Genomic DNA, 19,700 nt, shown 5'->3' on the forward strand with positions numbered 1-19,700 from the left:
GGACCTACACTGTCACTGAAACGGATACCGTTTGGCACGAATTGGGTGCGCCATGTTTCATTCGCATATGGGCTCGAAAGCTCGAAATGAATCTCGCAAGTTCCTATCACATGCTGCCTCAGCGACCTAATTTTCTTCACTTATTCAGGTTGTAAAGAGAGGACTACTAACCGCTTTTCGTTATCAAGGGCAGGCCATCGGGTGTAGGGCCCGAGAGTTTTAAATTTGTGAAACCAACTGTAGCTGCGCCGATTGGAGTGCCTTGTGTTTTATACGTTAACCAGCAATCAGCAGGTTTGTGCGAGTTCGCCTGCCAGCTTGAGAACTACCCCTGGCAGATCGATAAGTCTGGGTATGCGAACACCCCAGAAAAACCATCTGGAAAGAAGATTCGAACGTAAATGACAGAGGATCAAAGAGATGCGAAGAGAGCGATTGCGTTTGGCCTCTACCAGGCACCCAGGTCGGACGAAAGTCAGACGGCATGCAAGCCACCTGCAAGTACGGAGGTAACGAGCATTTGCAGAAGTAGGATCTTCTAGGGCACCATTATTTCAGAATTGAAAGGAGACATGTGTAGGCTTTTGATGGTAAACCCGCGCTGGAATGCCGAGAATTCTGATCCTCGGGACATGCGACTTGCAATCGCTCTCATCTCCGGTGCGGGTAATGATGTATCCTGACCACAATGATACGTCGAGTCTCAGAACACTGGTCTGCGTCGTATTTGACACCTATTCCGGGATTGGCAGATTCCGAATTTTCTTGAATTTGGTCCCCAGGCGCTGGCTCGTTGGATGAACGGTCTCGGATCCGCGCTCCCAAGTGCATGCCAGGCATACGTACTGCAAGGAATCTAGGTCGAGGGTTATGGCCAATTCCTGATGAAGGTTTCAGCTCCGAGTCACCCAGGAGCATGCAGCAGCTCAGAGACATAAATACGAGTATTCATCCACTACTACCGTTCCAAAGTCGTACTCTCAGGCCTGCCACCATTTCCTGCTCCTCCATTGCACTTCCTCGAAATACTCACAGACAACCCCTATAATCATGGTCGCTGTTTCGAAGCTCCTCACCGCTTGCGTCGCATTTGGGACCACTGTTTCTTTACCGCTGACGATCAACCCTCGTGAGTCACAGCTTCTTCCCTGAGGTATCAAAATTCCTCAGCCATTGCTGACGAGCCTCGTAGTGTTGAATGGCAACAGCAACGGGATATTGGCTCCTGTTCGGCGCTCCGAGGAGTCTAAGGCAACCCCAGACAGCATGTGGCACCCAGGTGTGGATCGTATTCGCCGCTCCGAGGAGTCTAAAGCAACCCCAGACAGCATGTGGCACCCAGGTGTGGATCGTATTCGCCGCTCCGAGGAGTCTAAAGCAACCCCAGACATCATTTAAATATTGCGGAAATCAATTTGGCCGTTGGTTTGGAAGAAGGCGAGGAATCATTGAATCACCCAGATATGTATCCTAATCAGGTTACAAGAGACGGAAAAAAGAAGCTGCCCATGCGAGTTGCCATGCTAGGTGTCGAAAAGTTTTAGCAGAATTAGAATGGTCGATTATGTCTCCAGTAACAGCACTCTGTAGAAACAATCAACACTAGACATCTCACAAAGATTCCGATCTCTCTTCAAGTTTAGCAGTTTAGGTACACCATGGGAATATACATTTGCACCATGATGCAACTGAAATTCACTTTATACATTAAGCGAGCGTAGCGTTGACGCACCAGGAGCAGCACATTGCACCAGAACATGATTTGCGGTCATCAGACGTCTGCTCTCCTTAAGCGGCAAAGGTAATCACTACTTCTCTGTTGGCAGGATTTAGCTGTCGCCCGCCAAGTCGCTTCGTTCCAGGCGACTACTTACCGCCCCTCTACCACGGTCGCCAAGAAGATAAGAACCTTTGTCCCCGCATCCGTTGAGCGCGCCGGCCTACCCAAAGTTGGTACCGGCGCCAGGGCATCGCAAGTGTTGGATGATGTTAGCATGCTCGCAACGACCTTGTCCACACGTCCTCCCAATGACCTTCCAAGTGACAAGTTTGGTGGGACAGTGGCCCTGAAAATCTTCTCCGGGTGCGCCTTCGTGCAAGGCTTCTCGTGGGGTACGGGCGAGCAGAATCCGCCTTCTACTCTGTCGAGTATTCCGAAGCCTCATAGGTGTATTAGAGAAAGATAACAAGATCTTCTGTATGCTTTACTCGCCTGCAGCTGGACTGTACATAAACAATATTGCAATATTGAAAACAATCCTCTTCTCAATCACCATGTGCGATATCGCGCTTGTTCAACGGGGGACGGTCGCCCGCATCTACTTTCTGCTCGTTCGCACGCTCGATCAACTCATAGCTCCTTCTCTGGACCGTTTTCTTTTTCAGATCGGCTTTATTTTTACCCCAGAGATTACGTTCGAGCCCGAACACGTAGAAATATTCAACGAAGATGGGCACCCACACAAATAACGCGAGGATCTGGCCATAACCCCACTGATCTTCATTGTCCGCCGAGGAGATATCTTGCTCACTTTGTCGAAGGTACCAAAGGAAGCGTATGTCGATGTAGGAGTCAAACATAGCGTAGGCTGCAAGAAGTAAGGCAATCACTCGGCGCCAGGGTATGTTGGTCCAGGCTGTTTGGGAGAAGTCGGAAACTTATGTTCATTAGTGTAAATTTCGAGATCCAACGATGCAACAGACTTACCCGTCTTATATGCGACAGAGCTCTTAGCCCGCTGCCACCAGGCGATATCGACCTGGACTTTGCGCTTGTCTCCTGGAGCCTTGCGAAAAGACCGCCAGGGTACTAGGTAGCTGACGAAGAAAGCTAATACTAGACAGGCCCAGACCGCCTTTGCAATGAAGCGCTGACGGAAGACATTTTGCACATGGTCATTCCAGTCTAGGCAGAGTGAGGTACCGGGATTGAAGCTCTTTGCCTTCCTGAAGAGAAATTGTATTATGAAAACCAGGAGAACCGCAAAAGCCACCAAGAAGCCCCTCAAAGCGCCTCGATCCAGATGCGCATATGTCAAGAGCAGTACAGCGACTGGAGCATCAATTGCAAGCAGCGTTGCGGTTTGCCCAAGCTTGTCTTCGTACAGTAAGTGAGCATCTCGGTAATTGAAGATAATGCCAGCGAACGAGACTGCGAAAGAAAAGAACACTGCATTATCGAGGAATACGCCAGCACTCTTAAGTGCAGCGGAATCATGTTGGCTGAGCCACTTTGGCTTAGGTCTTTTTTTGTAGATGAAGTCTGTCACTAAAGCGACGCCGAAGGTAACTACGGACAGTGCCATCAGACTTGCTTCTATGAAGTATGCAGCAATCACCTACATCTTGTTAGCCAGCATCCAAAGTGCTCGCGGAGGCCACTTGATGGCTACTTACTCCAATGCCTCCGAGATCCGGGTTGCCTTGATTGGCACGCCGGCAAATGTCAAAGGCGCAAGCATCGACGACGGTAAAATTTGGGTAGAATGGATAGGGTTTCTGGGACTCTTCACTATTCAAACCAGAGCAGCAGTATTGAACCATGCAAGCCGGTTGCATGTCTGTGATGGCTTGGACCTTGGAGAGTGTCCCATTGGAGCCACAACCTCCTGAATAAGCCAAGTAATTGGACATAGATAATTTGTCCGTCGGGTCAGCCCAATAATCGTTTGCATTCTCTTGGTCAAAGAATTCAAACGCGTCAGTCGTATTCGACCATTGAGCAATCTCAGCGTCTGTGAGGCTCATATAGATGGTGGGCAAGGCGGAGGCCAGAGCTGCACGCCAGAAGCCCAGCCATTCTGGTGAGGTACCGTTTGTCCAGAAATCGGTGTATTCATCGGTAGGGCCGTTGTCGACAGGATCTACCGACTGATCAACATCACCTGACGTATCGTCGTCGGGTTCAAGTTCTTGCGCAACAGTGGGGTTATCGGATCCGCCTGGCAGATCGTTCGTTGCGGTTTGGTTGCCGGGAGAAGCAGCAAAATCGTTGAAATCATTTATCCATACAGCGAGACCGAGAGCAACGTTTGAGCAATTGGAAGTGAAATTGAGGTGTGAAATGGTGAGGTTCGCGAGGCTCATGGGGAGAGTTAGATTCATAGCTCGGACGGCACGCGCGCTGGACTATGGGAGGCGACGATGAGCTTCTTATACTTTCCTTTATTAAGGCTTCTCTTATCTTCGCGTCGCCCTAAGATACCTCAGTACCTACTTTAGGGCTAGCACCTCAAACCATCTTCCACCTTACGCTGTACTCGATTAAGCTAACGCCTTGTTTTCTTACAGCTTACCTTAGCGGAGGGCTATGGGTTGCGGTAACCGTACCTATACTAAATTAGTAAAAATTATCGCCTTTTGGCGGTTACTTAGTAATATATTATAATACTAGAAATTTTTAAATACGTTATATATTTTTAATGGTGCTTTTCGTAGAACGGTAGTAGATTAATTTCTCTAAAAAAGCGTATTAATTTTTAATACGATAAATCTAGAAATCTAATATATTACGATAGTAATTATAAATTAATAGAATAACGATATTTATATAGATATCTTAGTAATAATAGATTTACGTAAATTACTTTATATAGTTAAATAAGCTATTCTTTAACTTAAGTAAATTTAATCGAGTAATAAAAATTTATAGAGTAAGATAGTATCGTAGTTCGAATCAACGAATATAGATATATTATTTGAAATTAATTAATTTTGAAAATATCTTATTCTTCTTAATTATTATAGGATTCTTAATTTTTTATTCTTTTCGAAATAGTTTTTGATTTTATAACGGTTTCTCGGTTTTATAACGTATCGTAATAGGTGTCGCAACGATATCGTAACGGTTTTAATCTATAAAACGTATTAAAAATATTATAGTTATTTTAACTCGATACGATTTTTTATTAATACGTACTAAGATATATAATCGTTAATTATTTAGTTCGTTTTTTATTCTTTATCGTCTAAAGGCGGAGGTGGCCTACTAATACGTCTTAATAAAATAATCGTATATTTATCATATATATACCGTAAAAGAAGGCCGCTGCTACTCGCCTAGGTACCTACTTTAGAACTAGCACCTCAAATCATCTTCCTTACGCTGTACTCATTAGTAGCGCCTTATTTTCTATGCTTAGGTACGTATATACGAAGTATCGTAAAGTAGCAACTGACCTAACCCTCAAAGACCTAGGTCCCTTGCCGCTTTAGATCTCCCAAAAAATATCACCGACATCAATCACGCTTCGCAGACAGCGTCCAAGCACACTACGATTCCACACACCAGCTCGCCCACTCCCGCGCACCTTTTCACTTCAGCCCTCCCCCAAACACTGCCAAACCAAACAACCGCGGCAACAACCAACCAACCAACCATGGTCCAACTCGAAGAAGTCGAGGATGCGGAGCTCGACCAAGCCCAACCCGGTCCCGTCGGAGACGACTACGACTCCGACGACTTTGTCGACACGGGTGTGTACATGCATCTCTTACATCTGCTCCGAAAACCCCCAAACCGCACACAAACGTACCAAATACGGGTGAGAACTCGCTAACAGCCACCCTCCCGGGCTGCCAGATTCCGAGCTCTCAGACGACGAAATCATATCATCCGGCCCCCCCGCCGAATCAATCACAGACCGGTACACACATACTTCCCTTCCCTTCCCTTCCCTCCCTTCTCCCCTCCCCTATCCCCTCCCTCGCTCCACCCCGCGCTAACACCCACCAGCCTCCTCGCCCTGCGCGACATCCTGCCCCCCCGCTACCGACGCGCCCTCTCCTCCACGCTCAGCTCCACGCTCTCGGCGACGAAGACGGGCGCCTGGTGGGGCGGCAAGGGCCTCTGGGTGTTGACGACGGGCGCGGTGATGCTGAGCGTGCCGTTCGCGGTGTGCATGGTGGAGGAGCAGCAGATTATGGAGCAGGAGCGGGAGATGAAGGCGCAGGAGGGGGCGAGGGAGGTGTTGGTGCCGGGGGTGGGGGCGGGGAGTGGGTTGTAGGTGGATGTGGTGAGAGGGGGGTTGGGGGAGAGGGTGTGTGCCCAGGGTGTTGTGTGTGAGAGGTTTAGGGGCGACGAGGGAGGGTGGTTCGGTGGGTGTAAGATATCTCTGCTCCGAGTCGGATTGCATACAGTGTGAATAGGGATTATTGTACATTGCCACTGGATCCTGAAGCGTCTATGATATGAGATTCAATTCTATGTTATATACATCGTTCATGAGTATTGCTGAGATGGTAGGCTTGATACAGGCCATACATCGTGCCAGCTGTGGATTGGCTTCAGAATCTTTCATGACATCCACAGATGTATCCAACCAAAGCGGCTTCCAGACCGATGGCTGCCTATCAGATACAGCGTGATTCAAGGTCCTTCCTGGTGCGGAGTATCCAAGTGAGTCGAACCACTCCATGCTACCGTTTAATGGCTGTATTCACACATCACCCCAAAGCTGGCCCAGACTATGGCCATATTGAAAGCTGAGAGCCAGGATGGATGCCCCGTTCTCGCTATCAATGTCTGTTCGTGAACCTCTCGGGCTGTCGAGAGATCAGTTTCAGACCCTTGACTATCTTTATGAGCGTAGACGTACCTTAGCGTCTCTCGCAGCCGCAAGATTCTCTTTGAACTGCTTGTAGAGCATCTTCATGACCCCTGTATCCTTCATGCCATCCACAACTTTATTAGTGGCCTTCTGTCTCTTTTTCTGGCGCAGATTGTCTCGCTCGACAACCTTTGCAGGGGATAAATGGCCTTCCGCTGCCAGCCACGCAAGGACACCCTGATTGAGTGCGTAACGCCAGTGATAAAGAGCATGCGCCATTTCAGCGTTGGCGCAGCAGAACCTAGACCGCGTCAGCTACAATAAGAATCTCTGACTGGGTTGTCATATTCGAACCTGCCAAGGAAGAAGGATTCTCCCTCTTGGGTACTGCTGCTTTCGTCATCATCTGAGTCCTCCGTATCGTCGTCATCGTCGTGTTCGATTGTTTCTAGCGTATCACGATTGTAGGGTTCGCCACAAAATGTGATTTTATGCTTCGGGGGATGATTACTTCTCCGGCAAGCATCACACTTGTGCTCCAGCATTGTTGGTACATCAATTCTGTACAGGTCGGGTCGTGCTTTGAGTGCTTTGTTGAACTCTCCACCCCAGACAGAAGACGCGAACTTAGACCCAACGAATCCTTCAACTTCTTTATCAAGCTTCCGGTAAGCAAGCTCGTACATTTCGTCATAGCGATCAAATGCTGGATTTAGTTTGTTATGGACCATCCACTCGATCTCCGTTTTAAAGTACTCGAATGGCTTCTTGTTGGCATGGTATGTGAGTTCGAGGGGCACGCCCGCAACTCCGAGATCAACTCCCACATTGTCGTCCTCGTCATCCACAAAGTCGTCCTCGTATTGGTCTAGGTTGCCTCCTCTGCGCATTGCATGATGTATGGGCTCCGGCCATGACAAATTGGCCTCCTCAATATCGTCCTGCTCGTCCTCGTCCTGTCCGTTCTGCTCGTCCTCGTCTTGTGATTCTTCTCTAATACCGGCACGACGTCGTCTAAGTTCTTCAAGCTTTTGCTGTCTCTTGCTCCGCTCAGACATAATATGTCCATCTCTAGTGCGAGTACTGCGCAACGGTGTACCGGTCTCTTTTAGATCCTCCAATTCTCCTTGTAGATCATCCGAAGACTCTGACTCTTCGTCATGATCGGTTTCTCGGGTTGGGGACTGGATTTGCGCTACGGTCCTACGCTTCCGGACTGGCGTCGCCACCACATCCTCGCTTGAACTGTCTTCACTGCCATCTGTTATCACAATCGGCTTTGCTCTCTTCTTTGCGCTTCTTGCTTCTGACGGCCCAGCCTTTGCTCTGGTATCGCTATTCGTAGCACGGGTTACATGTGGCGAAATTGAGAGCTTCTGCCGCAGTCTCCTTGTAGGTGCTTCGTTATCAGTCTCAAATGGGGGGCTGCTAGCTTGCGTATACGACTGAGAAAGCCTTGATTCCTTCGTAGGTGTCACTAACCTTTGAGGCGTCTGCGGCTGCGAGCTATCATCACTGGTCAAGGTTGTGGGCGCCGGCCTGGTTCTTCTGATACTACGAATAGGTACGTCGTCGTCTCCTTCTTCGCTGGTAAATCCCAGGAATGACCGTCCATCGTCTCCAGTAGTCGTGTTGGCACCGGCTACGGGTTGCATAGAGTTACTGAGAGCGTTCTGCTTGGAAGGATTGCCAGACAGTGGGCTTCTCTTCTGTGGTTCTGCATTTAGAGAGGCATATCAATCTCAATAGCCGATAAAGTGCATAATCCAAGGTGTAATTACCTGGCTCATTGTCCATTTCAACCTGTGATGATGCAGGCGGGGTGGGTAGCTGGTCCGAGCTCTTGCTTGGTGACGGAATCACCACCTGAACTTTTTGACTCCCAAAAGGCGATCCGGCATTGCTCGAAGCCCGACTGAATGGGGATCTCACAGGTGGAGAGCCTCCGACTCGGCGCTTCTTGATCGGGCTTGACATTGCATCATCGTATCGAACTGAAGCAGCTCGCTGTCGCACTTTTTCAGGGTACTGGGAAGCAGCGGGAGAAGATGAAGGCAGGGGCGTGAAAGTCAGTTGTGTCTGTCGCTTTTTGCGTGTAGATCTCCGTGGCTGGGACATTGTGGGATTTTGGCGAATGGCAGTGTTGATCGTGTAATGTGAGGAACATATGAGGTTCGGGTGAAATGAGATGAGTAGATGAGCTAGGAAATGTGCAAAACTGAGTGAAGTTGGAGGAGTGACGCGCTTCCTCGCGACTGCCAAGACTCGAACCCTAGCCGAGGAGCCCTAAGTGATCAATCTAGAGGAGTTGACGGGCTCACAGTTCGGTGGTGGGGGTAAGTAGATCCTAAGTATATACGCCGCGCCTTGTTCCGATAAAATAGAATACACTCAGCATATACTAACACCTCATCGAGGATAAAAAAAAAGAATTCAGTCTAGCGGTTTTTATATATGCGAGATAATCCTCATACGTAGAATATACGATGTTGATACTTAATATATATATATTTTTCACGAAGAAGAAATAGTAAATCTATTTACTACTCAATAATGAAGGACTATCTATTGATGATATTAGTTAGAAATTAAAAAGTCTATATTATATACTTATTATATGCTTATACTAATTACTTAGCGTATGTAATAATCTAGATAAAGTGTTTATAGATTTTTCAACTCGGTCTAAGTTTATTCGGGTGAAATAAATACGTTCAGCTTTACCCCCGCAGAACTTCTTTTCACCCCTGCCGAACTGTAACCCGGGAGTGGGCAGGATATTCTCACAGTCTCACCTCACTCCGTTGTTACAGCCCTGACTCCTTGGCTATGCGGACCAACAGTACCTCCATCCTCATCACATGACTTGCTCCACCTCCTTCGCCAGCTCTCTGAGGTCGGGAAAGGCTCCTTTTGCCTCCGCAATGATATCCTTCGCTCCCACAGCTTCACAAAGGTCGTCTACCTCGCCCCCTTTATCTGTCATATACTTCAACAGGCCGACGGCAACAAGCAGCCCTCTCATGCCGTCCTTGCTCTCTCTTTCGCGTCCCATCGCCTCAAGTAGACTAGCTACTAATTCCACCTGGCTGCTCTCCGGTAAGAAGTCAGCCTTCCCTTGAATGCGTTGTTGATGGTTTGAAGCAGCCATATTGAATGCTAGGGATGATGCCGCGACTCGTACAGGTGGATGTTCATTGTCCAAGAGGGAAGATGTGACGAGTTGAAATAGAGGTGTTGAATAGGACGGCTCCATGAAGAGTTTGATAGGGAAGAGTTGTGAAGTGAACAAATTGCATGCCATATGTAAGGTCACAATTCGTAATTGATATGGGCAGCTCGTATCTAGGCGATTGACGGTATTCAAGATCCTGAACACGGTTTCGGAAGCATCTTCAGCGTAGTAGCCACTCACCCGGGGATCCACGAGGGCTAGGCGGAAGAGGTCAACTATTGGAAAAAGGCTCTCTGGCTGTAAGGTTTGAAATGATTTGGATATGAAGGCAGAGACAGCAGGCAGATCGGGAAGTGGAGCATCCACAGCACCGGACTGTTGTCGAGTTGTGACAAAACCTTTCAGAGCGCCAACAGCGGTATCAGAGCCAGCGGTTCCCATTTTGGCGATGAGCTTCTCGATTGGTGGAATTTTGGTATAAGTGACGGGCGACTTATGCAGACGTTGCAAGGTCGGTAGTCGGAGGAGAGTATGTGGATGCGGAGGATGGGCCATCTGGATCAGTAGACGTACATTTCCACGAAGCTGCGCTTCGTTTGCGCCTGACCACTCGCTCTCTTTCTCTCCTTTGATGAACGTCATAAACGTAGGTGTGGCGCGGACTTGATACCTTGCGCCGATCTCGTATGCATCAGTGAGATCGACTTTTATCAGCACAGCTTTGTTGCCAGCTTCTGCTGCAAGTTCATCGTATGCTGGGTAGACGATCTTGCAGGGTGGGCAGGTGGCGGAGGTGAAGAAGACGACTGCGCAGGAATCCTGGGCCGAGGCCAGCAACTCGTCCAGTTGCTTCAACCTCGTCGGTTTATATACCACGCCAGGAACTTCCTCCTTCTTCTGCGATATGCTCATGCCCGTTTGTGGGCGAGATGAGAGCCCATTAGGTATCGATTGTGGCTGTGTTGCGGCTCGAGGGACGCTATTCGGTGGTACCGGAGCCTGTGTAATACCGCGCATGGCGTTATCGAGCTGAGGCTTCAACATCTGGCCGAAAGGCGTATTTAGAACTGTTTGTGGCAGTGAGGTGATGTGGTCTGGAATGCCTTTGCCGATTAAAAACATCGCAAAGTCATTCGTGAAGTTATTGCAATTGTGGAGGAAGAGATCGTAGGACTGGGATCGCATCAGACATTAGCAATCGTCCACTGTAAATAACACGGCGCAACACCTTACCTCCATCGTATATATTGCCTTGAGCGATTCGAGGTACTCCAGAATCACTTCTAGAGGTAGTTGGGTTGCCCCCATGGGAATGACTTCCATAGGCTTTCCATGATGAGTCCTTCCCGGATATGATGTCTGAACACCTGCGCCAAAGAAGTATTCTATTCCACCGAACACCAGAGCTGTGTGGTAAACGGCCGCAATCTGTATTCCAAGCAGCTGGCCAGACATCTATTAAATTCAGTATCACATGCATGATCATCGGCGCTGTTGGAGGAGAACCTGTCTGGCGAGTCCCTACCACCCAAATGTTAGCCCATTAGATCCAGGCGAACCTGCGAGAGAGGTCCCACCTTAGATAGATCGTAAACATACAGTTCGACATCCATCTCGGCCGCTGAAGGGAATAATCTTGCACCCGTGGCTCTAGGAAGCGGAACGATTGCAGATACAAGGTATTTAAAGGATGAAAGATCTGAGATGTTATGCTGATATGAAAAAAGGTGGCCTGAATCTCTACGAAGGATGATCACTCGGGTGGCTCAGCATGACGCGGAGTCCGTTGCCTGAAGGCCTAGCCGGGCCTGAGATAGAGTACTCTAGCGGCAGCGGGCCGTGGTCAGGGACCGAACGACCGCCGGGCGGGGAATCCCGGAAATATGTCCAGGGACTTATGCAAACCACCCTCAACGCTGGCAGCCGACAACACCACACAGAGCAATAGTTCCGACCTCTAGATACTCATGCGAAGTCTCAATTGCAATCACCTTTGATCATTGAATATATTCATTCTAGAGGTCGGACAGCCGTAACTCGGACGATGCGTGCCATCGCCTTCCATGGGCACTGTGCTAGACATGGCAGCTGCTCCTGCGTTGCTAGGCAGGGGAGAGCAATCGATCGCAAAGCCTTCTTCGGCAAGCATCAACCCTGTTCAAGATGTCTCTCTGCCCCCCCCTCCTGGCTATGAGATCGTTTCCAGCCCTTCCATGCCGGAGTCTCCTCTCTCATATTTGTCTTCAGACTCTCCTTCCACATCATCATACGCATCATCACCGCTCAAATCCCCAAACTACTTAATTCCCAGAGCCTCCTTGGTCATCGAAATCACTTTCCGACTCGTCTTCCTTTGCCTTGCGGCGAGCCAAGAACTTCGCATCCTTGGGGCCTTCGATCACGGCCTTCAACTTGGGTGCGTAAGCTGGAGAAGAATAGTCGTTGATGAAGAAGTGCGATCGCTATTAGCATCAGGCCAACTGCAAGCGTGACTGGCAGAGACTTGGTTCCTACCTTCTCGGCTCGGCATTTTTTAAAAGGCTCCAAGCACCGTTCTCCATAGTATCCTTTGCGTGCTGATCCACCATGCTTGCGACCAAGAGCGTTGTAAAAGTCCACCTTGAGGATCTTGAGATCGTTCAAGGTGAGCTTCTTGCATACGTGGTTGACGTTTATGGTGGTCCAGTAGATTGCGACTGCCTGGGTACGGTCGTGCTCATTGCCCCTGGTGCTGACGTAGAGGCGCAGTTTGGTGATGAGGCGACTGTAGTGACGAGGACATTCGATCTTGACGAAATCCGGCCAGTGCCACATTGGTCAGTATTGGTCCCCATAGAGACTCCATGTGAACCAATTATCGCCATACAGGACAGCGGCGGCTTCATCGTGGATCTTCTTGTTGGTACGCATGATCTCTGGGTGCATTTGATTGTCTCCTTCTCCAATCTCGACCATCAGCCCTTCGATGCGTTCACTTAGTTTGTCATGTTCGCTAGCGTAGCTGTCACCATCATCCTCTGCTGCGCTATCGTCGTCTACTGGCTTGAGCAATAATTCTCTGTATATTTGGTGGCGCACTGTGCGAGGGAGCTTCTCGAACTCGAATCCGCGCAACCCAGGCTTTGCGCTTCGCGTGCGCAACTCAACGGCCTCGAGGGCATGATCCTTTGCAAAAAGACCCATTTGGACGAGATCTCACCCAAGGAAGGTAATCTGTTGAAGTGGACTAAGCCGATCAGGTGAGTTGCTCAGAGGTTGTGACTGAACGAAGTCAGCAAATCTCACCGGTGCATGTGATTGTTTCATGGTGAATAATCGAGCAAGATAGTACTCACATTTGTTCTAGCGGAAGAGCATTGACAGATTTCGCAAATCGTTCATCGTGGATGAAGATGAAATGTGCAACGAGCTCGAAGACAAAACGTCAATAGCTTTGATCAGGGCGATGGAAAGTTGCGCCTCAATACAAGGCCAGTTTTCAAAGTGAACGAGACTTCATCACTAGCCGAGGTTTGGGTTTTCTTGGCGTAAACATTGCCTCAGGGGGAAATATCTTGTAACATCAACTTCCGAGCTGTTTCTACAAAGCCTTCGCTCCATCACCGATATAGCGCGAAACAAACATCGCCATTTCTAAAGCAACGCCTACGTACCTGTCAATCGCGTCTTCAAGAAGACCATCACCCCACCAACCCCGAAAATGCCGGTTACGATCGTGCCAGCCAGCCACAATGATAGTAACACACAAGTCACGAGATCTCCTCAATACAAGGGCCGGCTCTTGGAGATAGACCTCACAAAAGAAAGTTGCGAGAATATGCTCCAGTCCACCTTCGATGAGCTGAAGGACCCTCTCTCCCTGGCTTCTGCCAACGGCTTTGTTCACAGTGCCCTCAAAGCCCACAGCGAGCACTACCATCTCGTTATCAGCCCTGTCAACGTCTGGTTCGCCATCCTATCACAGCTGAATATTTGGATCAATGCAAATGGCGCGGAAGCTCGGGGTAAGTTCTTCGTCGATGTGGGCAAGAAGGGTTTGACCGTCACCATTCAGGATACCGGTGACGAAGGGAAGAATGGTGAGAATGTGGTGCGCGAGATCGAGAAGAACATGCCCGATCCCGGATTGAGGGAGTGGATCTTGCCGGCTTTCACCGGGAATTCAGCGTTCAACGCTGTCGTCGCTTCCGTACTCATGATGGGTGACATGCAGAAGTACTTCAGCTACCCCGCCCGCAGCGAGTGTGGTGTTCCTTCGGTCGTTCTACTTGGAGAACAGTCTGACTGGGTGGAACTGTACAAGAAGCTGGACAAGCTTGAGACATTTGGTGTAGAGCCCGCTCAATTCAGATGCCTACTGGTGCCAGTCATTGCGCGCTTCATCAAGAGCTTCGACGACCCAACAAGCAAAGACGTTGTTGACTTCTGGGGTCACATGGTCAGTGCCGAATCCCGGATTGTCGATGGTGGCGTATCCGTGGAATACGAGGGTTGGATATCTGCCTTTTGCTTCTGGAGTGAGCAGGGAGAAAACATCAATGATCGACATATCCAATTCCGTGGAGGACGAGGCTTCACACTTGACGGTGTCATCTACCACGCCATCGACTGTGGCCAAATCCCACCAGTCTACGCATCATTTCCCGTGAAGATCAACGACGATAGAAATGAAATTAATTCCCTCATGGTCGTTTGGTCTGTGGCCACGCCATGTATAATTAGCGATGGAACAAAGGTTGAGAGTGATGTGAACTCGAAATGCGTAGGCATCGCTTCAGTTTGGGGGTTGTTCAACAAAAGATCCCGTGTGAAGGAGACCGCAGAGGCGAGTGAGGCCGTTCGAGAAAATTTGGCTCAAGAAACCGAACCTAAGAAGTCGGAAGACGGTCTCAGCACCACCACCACCTGCGTGAACAAACCAGGTCTCATCAGCCGCCTCATCAACCTTTTCTTACGAACAGGTATCTCGAAACAGCGTGAACATAGCATGGCAAAAGGTGAATAGTTGGCTGTGCTTCGACCTGTCTCTGCTAGAACTCGTGCTCTCGAACTTCGTCGAGGGTCATTCGACTCAATTGGATCATCTTAGATAGTGCAAGCATAAAGACATGACGAAAATGAAAGTTCAATACCCTTAAAATGATCGCATACGGACTGTCTATTGAACATTTGAGTGTTGAGGCTGACCGAGAGCGAGACAAAGTTGTCACCGTTGCTCACCGGTGGGCAGTGGAGCGTGAGATTGATGCAAATGTTGACATTTCCAGGCCGCCTGGTCAGCCATTGATATCTCATACTAGTGCTCCTCAAACGACTAGCTTGAAACCGTAGGAGAATTTCGATAAGTAGACTTTCCCGAGATGACTTTCTCGTTCCTCATTACGATCACCCAGCCTTTGACCCCGGCCGTAGCGCATTTACGAAAAGCTGGCCCTTACCGGATTCTGTGCACCTGTTGATATAACCGTAGATCATAACAAGGAAAACTACATCAACCGTTATCACACAGCCTTTTCTCGCCACGGTAATGTGTCTTTCGTTTGATATGAGCTGAAGTGCTCGATACCGCGGCTCGACACCATTCGGAAATTATCGGAAAAGGGATCTTCCACGACAGCCCCTTTCCGAGACTGTAGCGCGCGAGATTAGTAGGTACCCGGCATAAGACTCAACCTCCCGCCGTCAAGTAAGACCACGTTGCCATTGCAGTAAGCGCCCGCGCGGCTCGTGAGATACAGGATGGCCCCACCCATGTCTTCGGGGGTACCGACTCTTTCCGCCGGGATTGTCTCCTTTGGAAAGACGCCGTCGCCGATGATACCGGCGGCCAGGTCGGACGGGAAGACTGTTGATGTCAATGAGTCAGAGTCCTCCCAGAGTGGAATGGATGGAAAGACTTACGTCCCGGAGCGACGACATTGGCCCTGATCTTGTACGGCACGAGGTTGGTCGCCATAGCCTTCATCAACAGCGTCGTCGCCGCTTTGCTCTGGCCGTACGCGTAGCCTCCCGGTACCCGCCTGTTGAAGCCGGCGATGCTGCCCGTGGCGATCACCTGGCTCGTCTGCCCCACGTTCCCCTTCCCGTTCCCCGCGTCGAGGAGTTTGAGGAAGGCGACGGTGCAGAAGAACACGGCGGACGTGTTGACGGCGAACGTCTTGGTGTATTCGTCGAACGACTGACTCCAGAGAGCCGACTGGTAGTCCTCCAGCGACGTCTCCCGGGTGATGGAGCTGGACTGGGGACCCCCGATCCCGCTGTTGGCGATCAGGACGTTGATGTAGCCGACGTCCTTCTCGATGTGAGAGACGATGGATTGGAGAGCGTCTTTCGAGGTGACGTCTCCGACTAACGGGATGATGTTGCCGTGGGGCGACTCTTTGGCGGCGGCGTCCAGCACTTCCTGACGGCGGCCGATGATGTAGACTTTGTGGGCGCCGTTTAGAGCCAGGGTTTTGGTCATCATGAGACCGATTCCACTTCCACCGCCCGTGATGACGGCGACGAGGTCCTTGACGTTGAAGAGGTTTGCGGCCTCGAGTGAAGACATTGTGAGGACGGTAGGATAAGAACGATTAGGCTTGTTCTCCTTTGCTATGTCAAAGATTTCAACTCTTCCGGTGTTTGAAGTTTGTGATAAGACTGTTAGTAGCAAGAATGATGTCAGTGATTAAGGCTGAGAATGGGATGTACGAATAGCCTGAACTCTTGCAAAAAGCGTGCGGGAGAATTGAGTCGAAGACCTCGATTTTTATAGCGAGAGATGAGGGTGTTAATATATCAGAGTATTCTCCATAAGCAATTGATCATGAGCTGCAGATTCCGATGGTGCCCAGTCACGTTATTCAGTGCCGCACTGCCGGCACCAAAAGCAAATAAAAAACCTTTACACCATTGTACCAGCGCCAATAGAGGGGTTTCGCAACTTTTTCAGAACACATCCTCTTTCCTTATTCGGTGTAATATTATCTGAAACAGGCCTAGCCCTGGTCATAAAGTAAGTAATAGACTAGTCATAAAGTATGCTTATCGAGGCATTCTACAGTTCGTAGAATCGTCTTATAAGCATTTAGTGCGTTTAGTGCGTTCATAAGAAGTATAGACCGTAGTCGCTAGAAAAACCAACACTATTAGTATACGCCTTAAATGTATAATAGAACGTCTATCTTCCACGTGGTTTTCCCTTGAAAATATCTTCAAGAACACGCTGTCGCAAGTTCGGGTAATCAACGGATATATTGGTTTAAACATCGGCTACTACCTAATCGGGCTAGCGTTGAACCCTGACCCTCGTAATCCTGCGCAACTAAAATTGTAATCTAAGTTGCGAAACCTCTCTAATACCTTAGCGAGTAGCAGCGGCCTTCTTTTACTGTATATATACGGTAAATATACGGTTGTTTTATTGAGACGTGTTAGTAGGCCACCTCCGCCTTTAGGCGATGAAGAATAAAAAACGGACTAGATAATTAACGGTAATATATCTTAGTACGTATCGATAAAAAATCGTATCGAGTTGAAACAACTGTAATATTTTTGATACGTTTTATAGATTAAAACCGTTACGACACCGTTGCGACACCGTTACGACACCGTTCTGGAACCGAGAAACCGTTATAAAATCAAAACCTATTTCGAAAAGAATAAAAAAATTGAGAACCCTGCAATAATAGTTAAGGTCTATTAAGAATAAGATATTTACAAAATTAATGAATTTCAAATAAGAAATACATTCGTGGATTCGAACTACGAGACTATCTTACTTTATAAATTTCTACCACTCGATCAAATTTACTTGAGCTGGAGAAGAGCCTATTTGACTACATAAGGTCATCCACGTAATCTTTTATTACTAAGGTATCTGTATAAATACCGTTATTCTACTAATTCATAATTACTACCGTAATAGACCAGATCCTCCGATTTGACGTATCAAAATTTGATACGCTTATTGAGAGAAACCAATTTGCTACCGTTTCAAAAAAAGCACCACTAAAAATATATGACGTATTTGATCCTTCTCGAAATCATGGTTGCATTACAAAGCTACCGCCAAAAGGCGGTAAATCTTACTAATTTGGTTAAGGTACGGTTAGCGCAACTCATAGCCCTCCGCTAAGGTAGGAATTGAACTTATTACGAACAAAATACCCTTTAACCCCCAAAAACCCCTCTAATTTACTCCCCCCCCGGGGGGCGGGGGTTTTCCCAAAAAACTAAAAAAAAAAAAAAAGAAATTTCCCTTTTTCCTTTTTCCTTTAAACCAAAAAAAAAAAAAAACTTTAAACTTTTAAAAAAAAAAATTTAAAAAAATTCCCTTCCCCCTCTTTTTTTTTTTTAAAAAAAATTTTATATTTAATTTAGGCGGGGGGGGGGGGGGTGTAGAAAAGGAGAGGGGGGGGGGGAAAACCCGGGGGTCTGGGTTTCGGGGGGGGGCAGAGGAAGGGGAAGGGAGAGGAAAAAAAAAAAAAAAAAAAAAAAAAAAAAAAACCCCCCCCCCCCCCCCCTTTCTTTATCCAACCCCCCCCCCCCACCCCAACCAAATAAATTTTGTTTTTTTTGGCCTCCCGCCCCCCGGGAAAAAAAAAAAAAAAAACCCCCCCCCCCCCCCCCCCCCACCCCGGGAAAAAAAAACGCGTGGCGGGGGGGGCTTGAGAGAAGTCATCCGTGCCCGTATCCGATACGACCAGCATAACATGCCAACCGTTACTATTTACTGTGTTCTCCCCTGCCAATCTTTCTCCAAATAGCTTAAAGGGGCTGGAATTTGGAATCAGCCGCAGAAGCTGAGCAAAGACAAAATCTTGGTCAAGAAAATGGTTGAGCGCGGAGCAGATCCGACCGCCCAGAGTGAAGACTACGGCGATGCTCTCTACGACGCGGCAGACCATGGAGATCTAATTCAAGTCAGACAGTTACTTGAACGTGGAGCAGATCCGAATAAGCAGCATGGATATTTCGGCAATGCTCTTCAAGCAGCAACGTATTATCAATCTCTGGAGACAGTGAAGTTGTTGCTTGAGCATGGAGCAGATCCGAATAAGCAGGGTGTATTCTACGGCAATGCTCTTGAAGCAGCAGCGTTTTATGGATCCCTGGAGATAGTGAAGTTGTTGCTTGAGCGTGGAGTAGATCCGAATAAACAGGGTGGAAGCTTCGGCAATGCTCTTCAAGCAGCAGCGTATCGTGGTTCTCTGGAGATAGTGAAGTTGTTGCTTAAGCGTGGAGCAGATCCGAATAAACAAAGAGGTGGAGACTTCGGCAATGCTCTTCAAGCAGCAGCGTATGGTGGTTCTCTGGAGATAGTGAAGTTGTTGCTTGAGCATGGAGCAGATCCGAATAAACAGGGTGGAAGCTTCGGCAATGCTCTTCAAGCAGCAGCGTTTTATGGATCCCTGGAGATAGTGAAGTTGTTGCTTGAGCGTGGAGTAGATCCGAATAAACAGGGTGGAAGCTTCGGCAATGCTCTTCAAGCAGCAGCGTATGGTGGTTCTCTGGAGATAGTGAAGTTGTTGCTTGAGCATGGAGCAGATCCGAATAAACAGGGTGGAAGCTTCGGCAATGCTCTTCAAGCAGCAGCGTTTTATGGATCCCTGGAGATAGTGAAGTTGTTGCTTGAGCGTGGAGCAGATCCGAATAAGCAGGGTGGATACTACGATAATGCTCTTCAAGCAGTGACACGACAGGGTAATCTGGAGATGGTGAAGCTGTTACTCAGTCATAATGCGGACGTCACTATACAGCCGAAATCGATAAGCCGTCGTTCTCTGCTTCACGTTGCCGTTGAGTCCGGCGATCTTGCTGTTCTGGAAACACTATGGGATGCGGGTGCAGGTATTCATTTGACCACACAGGATGAGTCTGGATCAACACCACTCCATGTTGCGGTCGACAAAGGGGGCGTTGCAATTGCCAAGTATATTCTCGATCACGGAGCTTCGCCGGATATAGAAGACTTGGGGGACACAAATTCATTT

At 48.5% G+C, this 19,700-nt stretch overlaps 8 protein-coding genes across 8 annotated transcripts in view; 3 read left to right on the forward strand and 5 right to left on the reverse strand.

The window, feature by feature from the left end:
- Window positions 1–2,265: 2,265 nt before the first annotated feature.
- On the reverse strand, window positions 2,266–4,086 carry HO173_003652 (uncharacterized protein; the record flags this gene model as incomplete). The annotated part of the gene is made up of 3 exons (XM_037305577.1): window positions 2,266–2,657; window positions 2,708–3,338; window positions 3,397–4,086. 3 exons carry the CDS (start codon window positions 4,084–4,086, stop codon window positions 2,266–2,268), a joined length of 1,713 nt encoding a protein of 570 aa, XP_037167679.1.
- Window positions 4,087–5,133: 1,047 nt separating this feature from the next.
- Window positions 5,134–6,005, forward strand: HO173_003653 (uncharacterized protein; the record flags this gene model as incomplete). Its single annotated transcript, XM_037305578.1, has 4 exons — window positions 5,134–5,141; window positions 5,198–5,475; window positions 5,582–5,645; window positions 5,735–6,005. The coding sequence occupies 4 exons, from the start codon at window positions 5,134–5,136 to the stop codon at window positions 6,003–6,005; spliced, it is 621 nt and encodes a 206-aa protein (XP_037167680.1).
- A 511-nt stretch (window positions 6,006–6,516) lies between these two features.
- Window positions 6,517–8,666, reverse strand: HO173_003654 (uncharacterized protein; the record flags this gene model as incomplete). Its single annotated transcript, XM_037305579.1, has 4 exons — window positions 6,517–6,543; window positions 6,597–6,849; window positions 6,903–8,265; window positions 8,330–8,666. The coding sequence occupies 4 exons, from the start codon at window positions 8,664–8,666 to the stop codon at window positions 6,517–6,519; spliced, it is 1,980 nt and encodes a 659-aa protein (XP_037167681.1).
- Window positions 8,667–9,405: 739 nt separating this feature from the next.
- Window positions 9,406–11,336, reverse strand: HO173_003655 (uncharacterized protein; the record flags this gene model as incomplete). The annotated part of the gene is made up of 4 exons (XM_037305580.1): window positions 9,406–10,896; window positions 10,957–11,178; window positions 11,230–11,244; window positions 11,301–11,336. 4 exons carry the CDS (start codon window positions 11,334–11,336, stop codon window positions 9,406–9,408), a joined length of 1,764 nt encoding a protein of 587 aa, XP_037167682.1.
- A 687-nt stretch (window positions 11,337–12,023) lies between these two features.
- Window positions 12,024–12,906, reverse strand: HO173_003656 (uncharacterized protein; the record flags this gene model as incomplete). Its single annotated transcript, XM_037305581.1, has 3 exons — window positions 12,024–12,185; window positions 12,238–12,487; window positions 12,590–12,906. The coding sequence occupies 3 exons, from the start codon at window positions 12,904–12,906 to the stop codon at window positions 12,024–12,026; spliced, it is 729 nt and encodes a 242-aa protein (XP_037167683.1).
- Window positions 12,907–13,423: 517 nt separating this feature from the next.
- Window positions 13,424–14,728, forward strand: HO173_003657 (uncharacterized protein; the record flags this gene model as incomplete). The annotated part of the gene is made up of 1 exon (XM_037305582.1): window positions 13,424–14,728. One exon carries the CDS (start codon window positions 13,424–13,426, stop codon window positions 14,726–14,728), a length of 1,305 nt encoding a protein of 434 aa, XP_037167684.1.
- Window positions 14,729–15,368: 640 nt separating this feature from the next.
- HO173_003658 (uncharacterized protein) lies at window positions 15,369–16,273 on the reverse strand (the record flags this gene model as incomplete). Its single annotated transcript, XM_037305583.1, has 2 exons — window positions 15,369–15,568; window positions 15,625–16,273. 2 exons carry the CDS (start codon window positions 16,271–16,273, stop codon window positions 15,369–15,371), a joined length of 849 nt encoding a protein of 282 aa, XP_037167685.1.
- Window positions 16,274–18,419: 2,146 nt separating this feature from the next.
- Window positions 18,420–19,700, forward strand: part of HO173_003659 (uncharacterized protein) — a gene marked incomplete at both ends in the record, with an annotated part of 2,233 nt that continues 952 nt past the window's right edge. The window contains 2 exons of the mRNA XM_037305584.1: window positions 18,420–18,443; window positions 18,501–19,700. The exon at window positions 18,501–19,700 is cut by the window's right edge and continues 284 nt beyond it. Coding sequence (XP_037167686.1) covers window positions 18,420–18,443; window positions 18,501–19,700 — 1,224 coding nt within the window. The remainder of the gene's footprint in view (window positions 18,444–18,500) is intronic.

Source organism: Letharia columbiana (assembly GCF_014066305.1).
Source record: "Letharia columbiana isolate WasteWater2 chromosome Unknown Sc0000009_s0, whole genome shotgun sequence".
NCBI lineage: Eukaryota > Fungi > Ascomycota > Lecanoromycetes > Lecanorales > Parmeliaceae > Letharia > Letharia columbiana.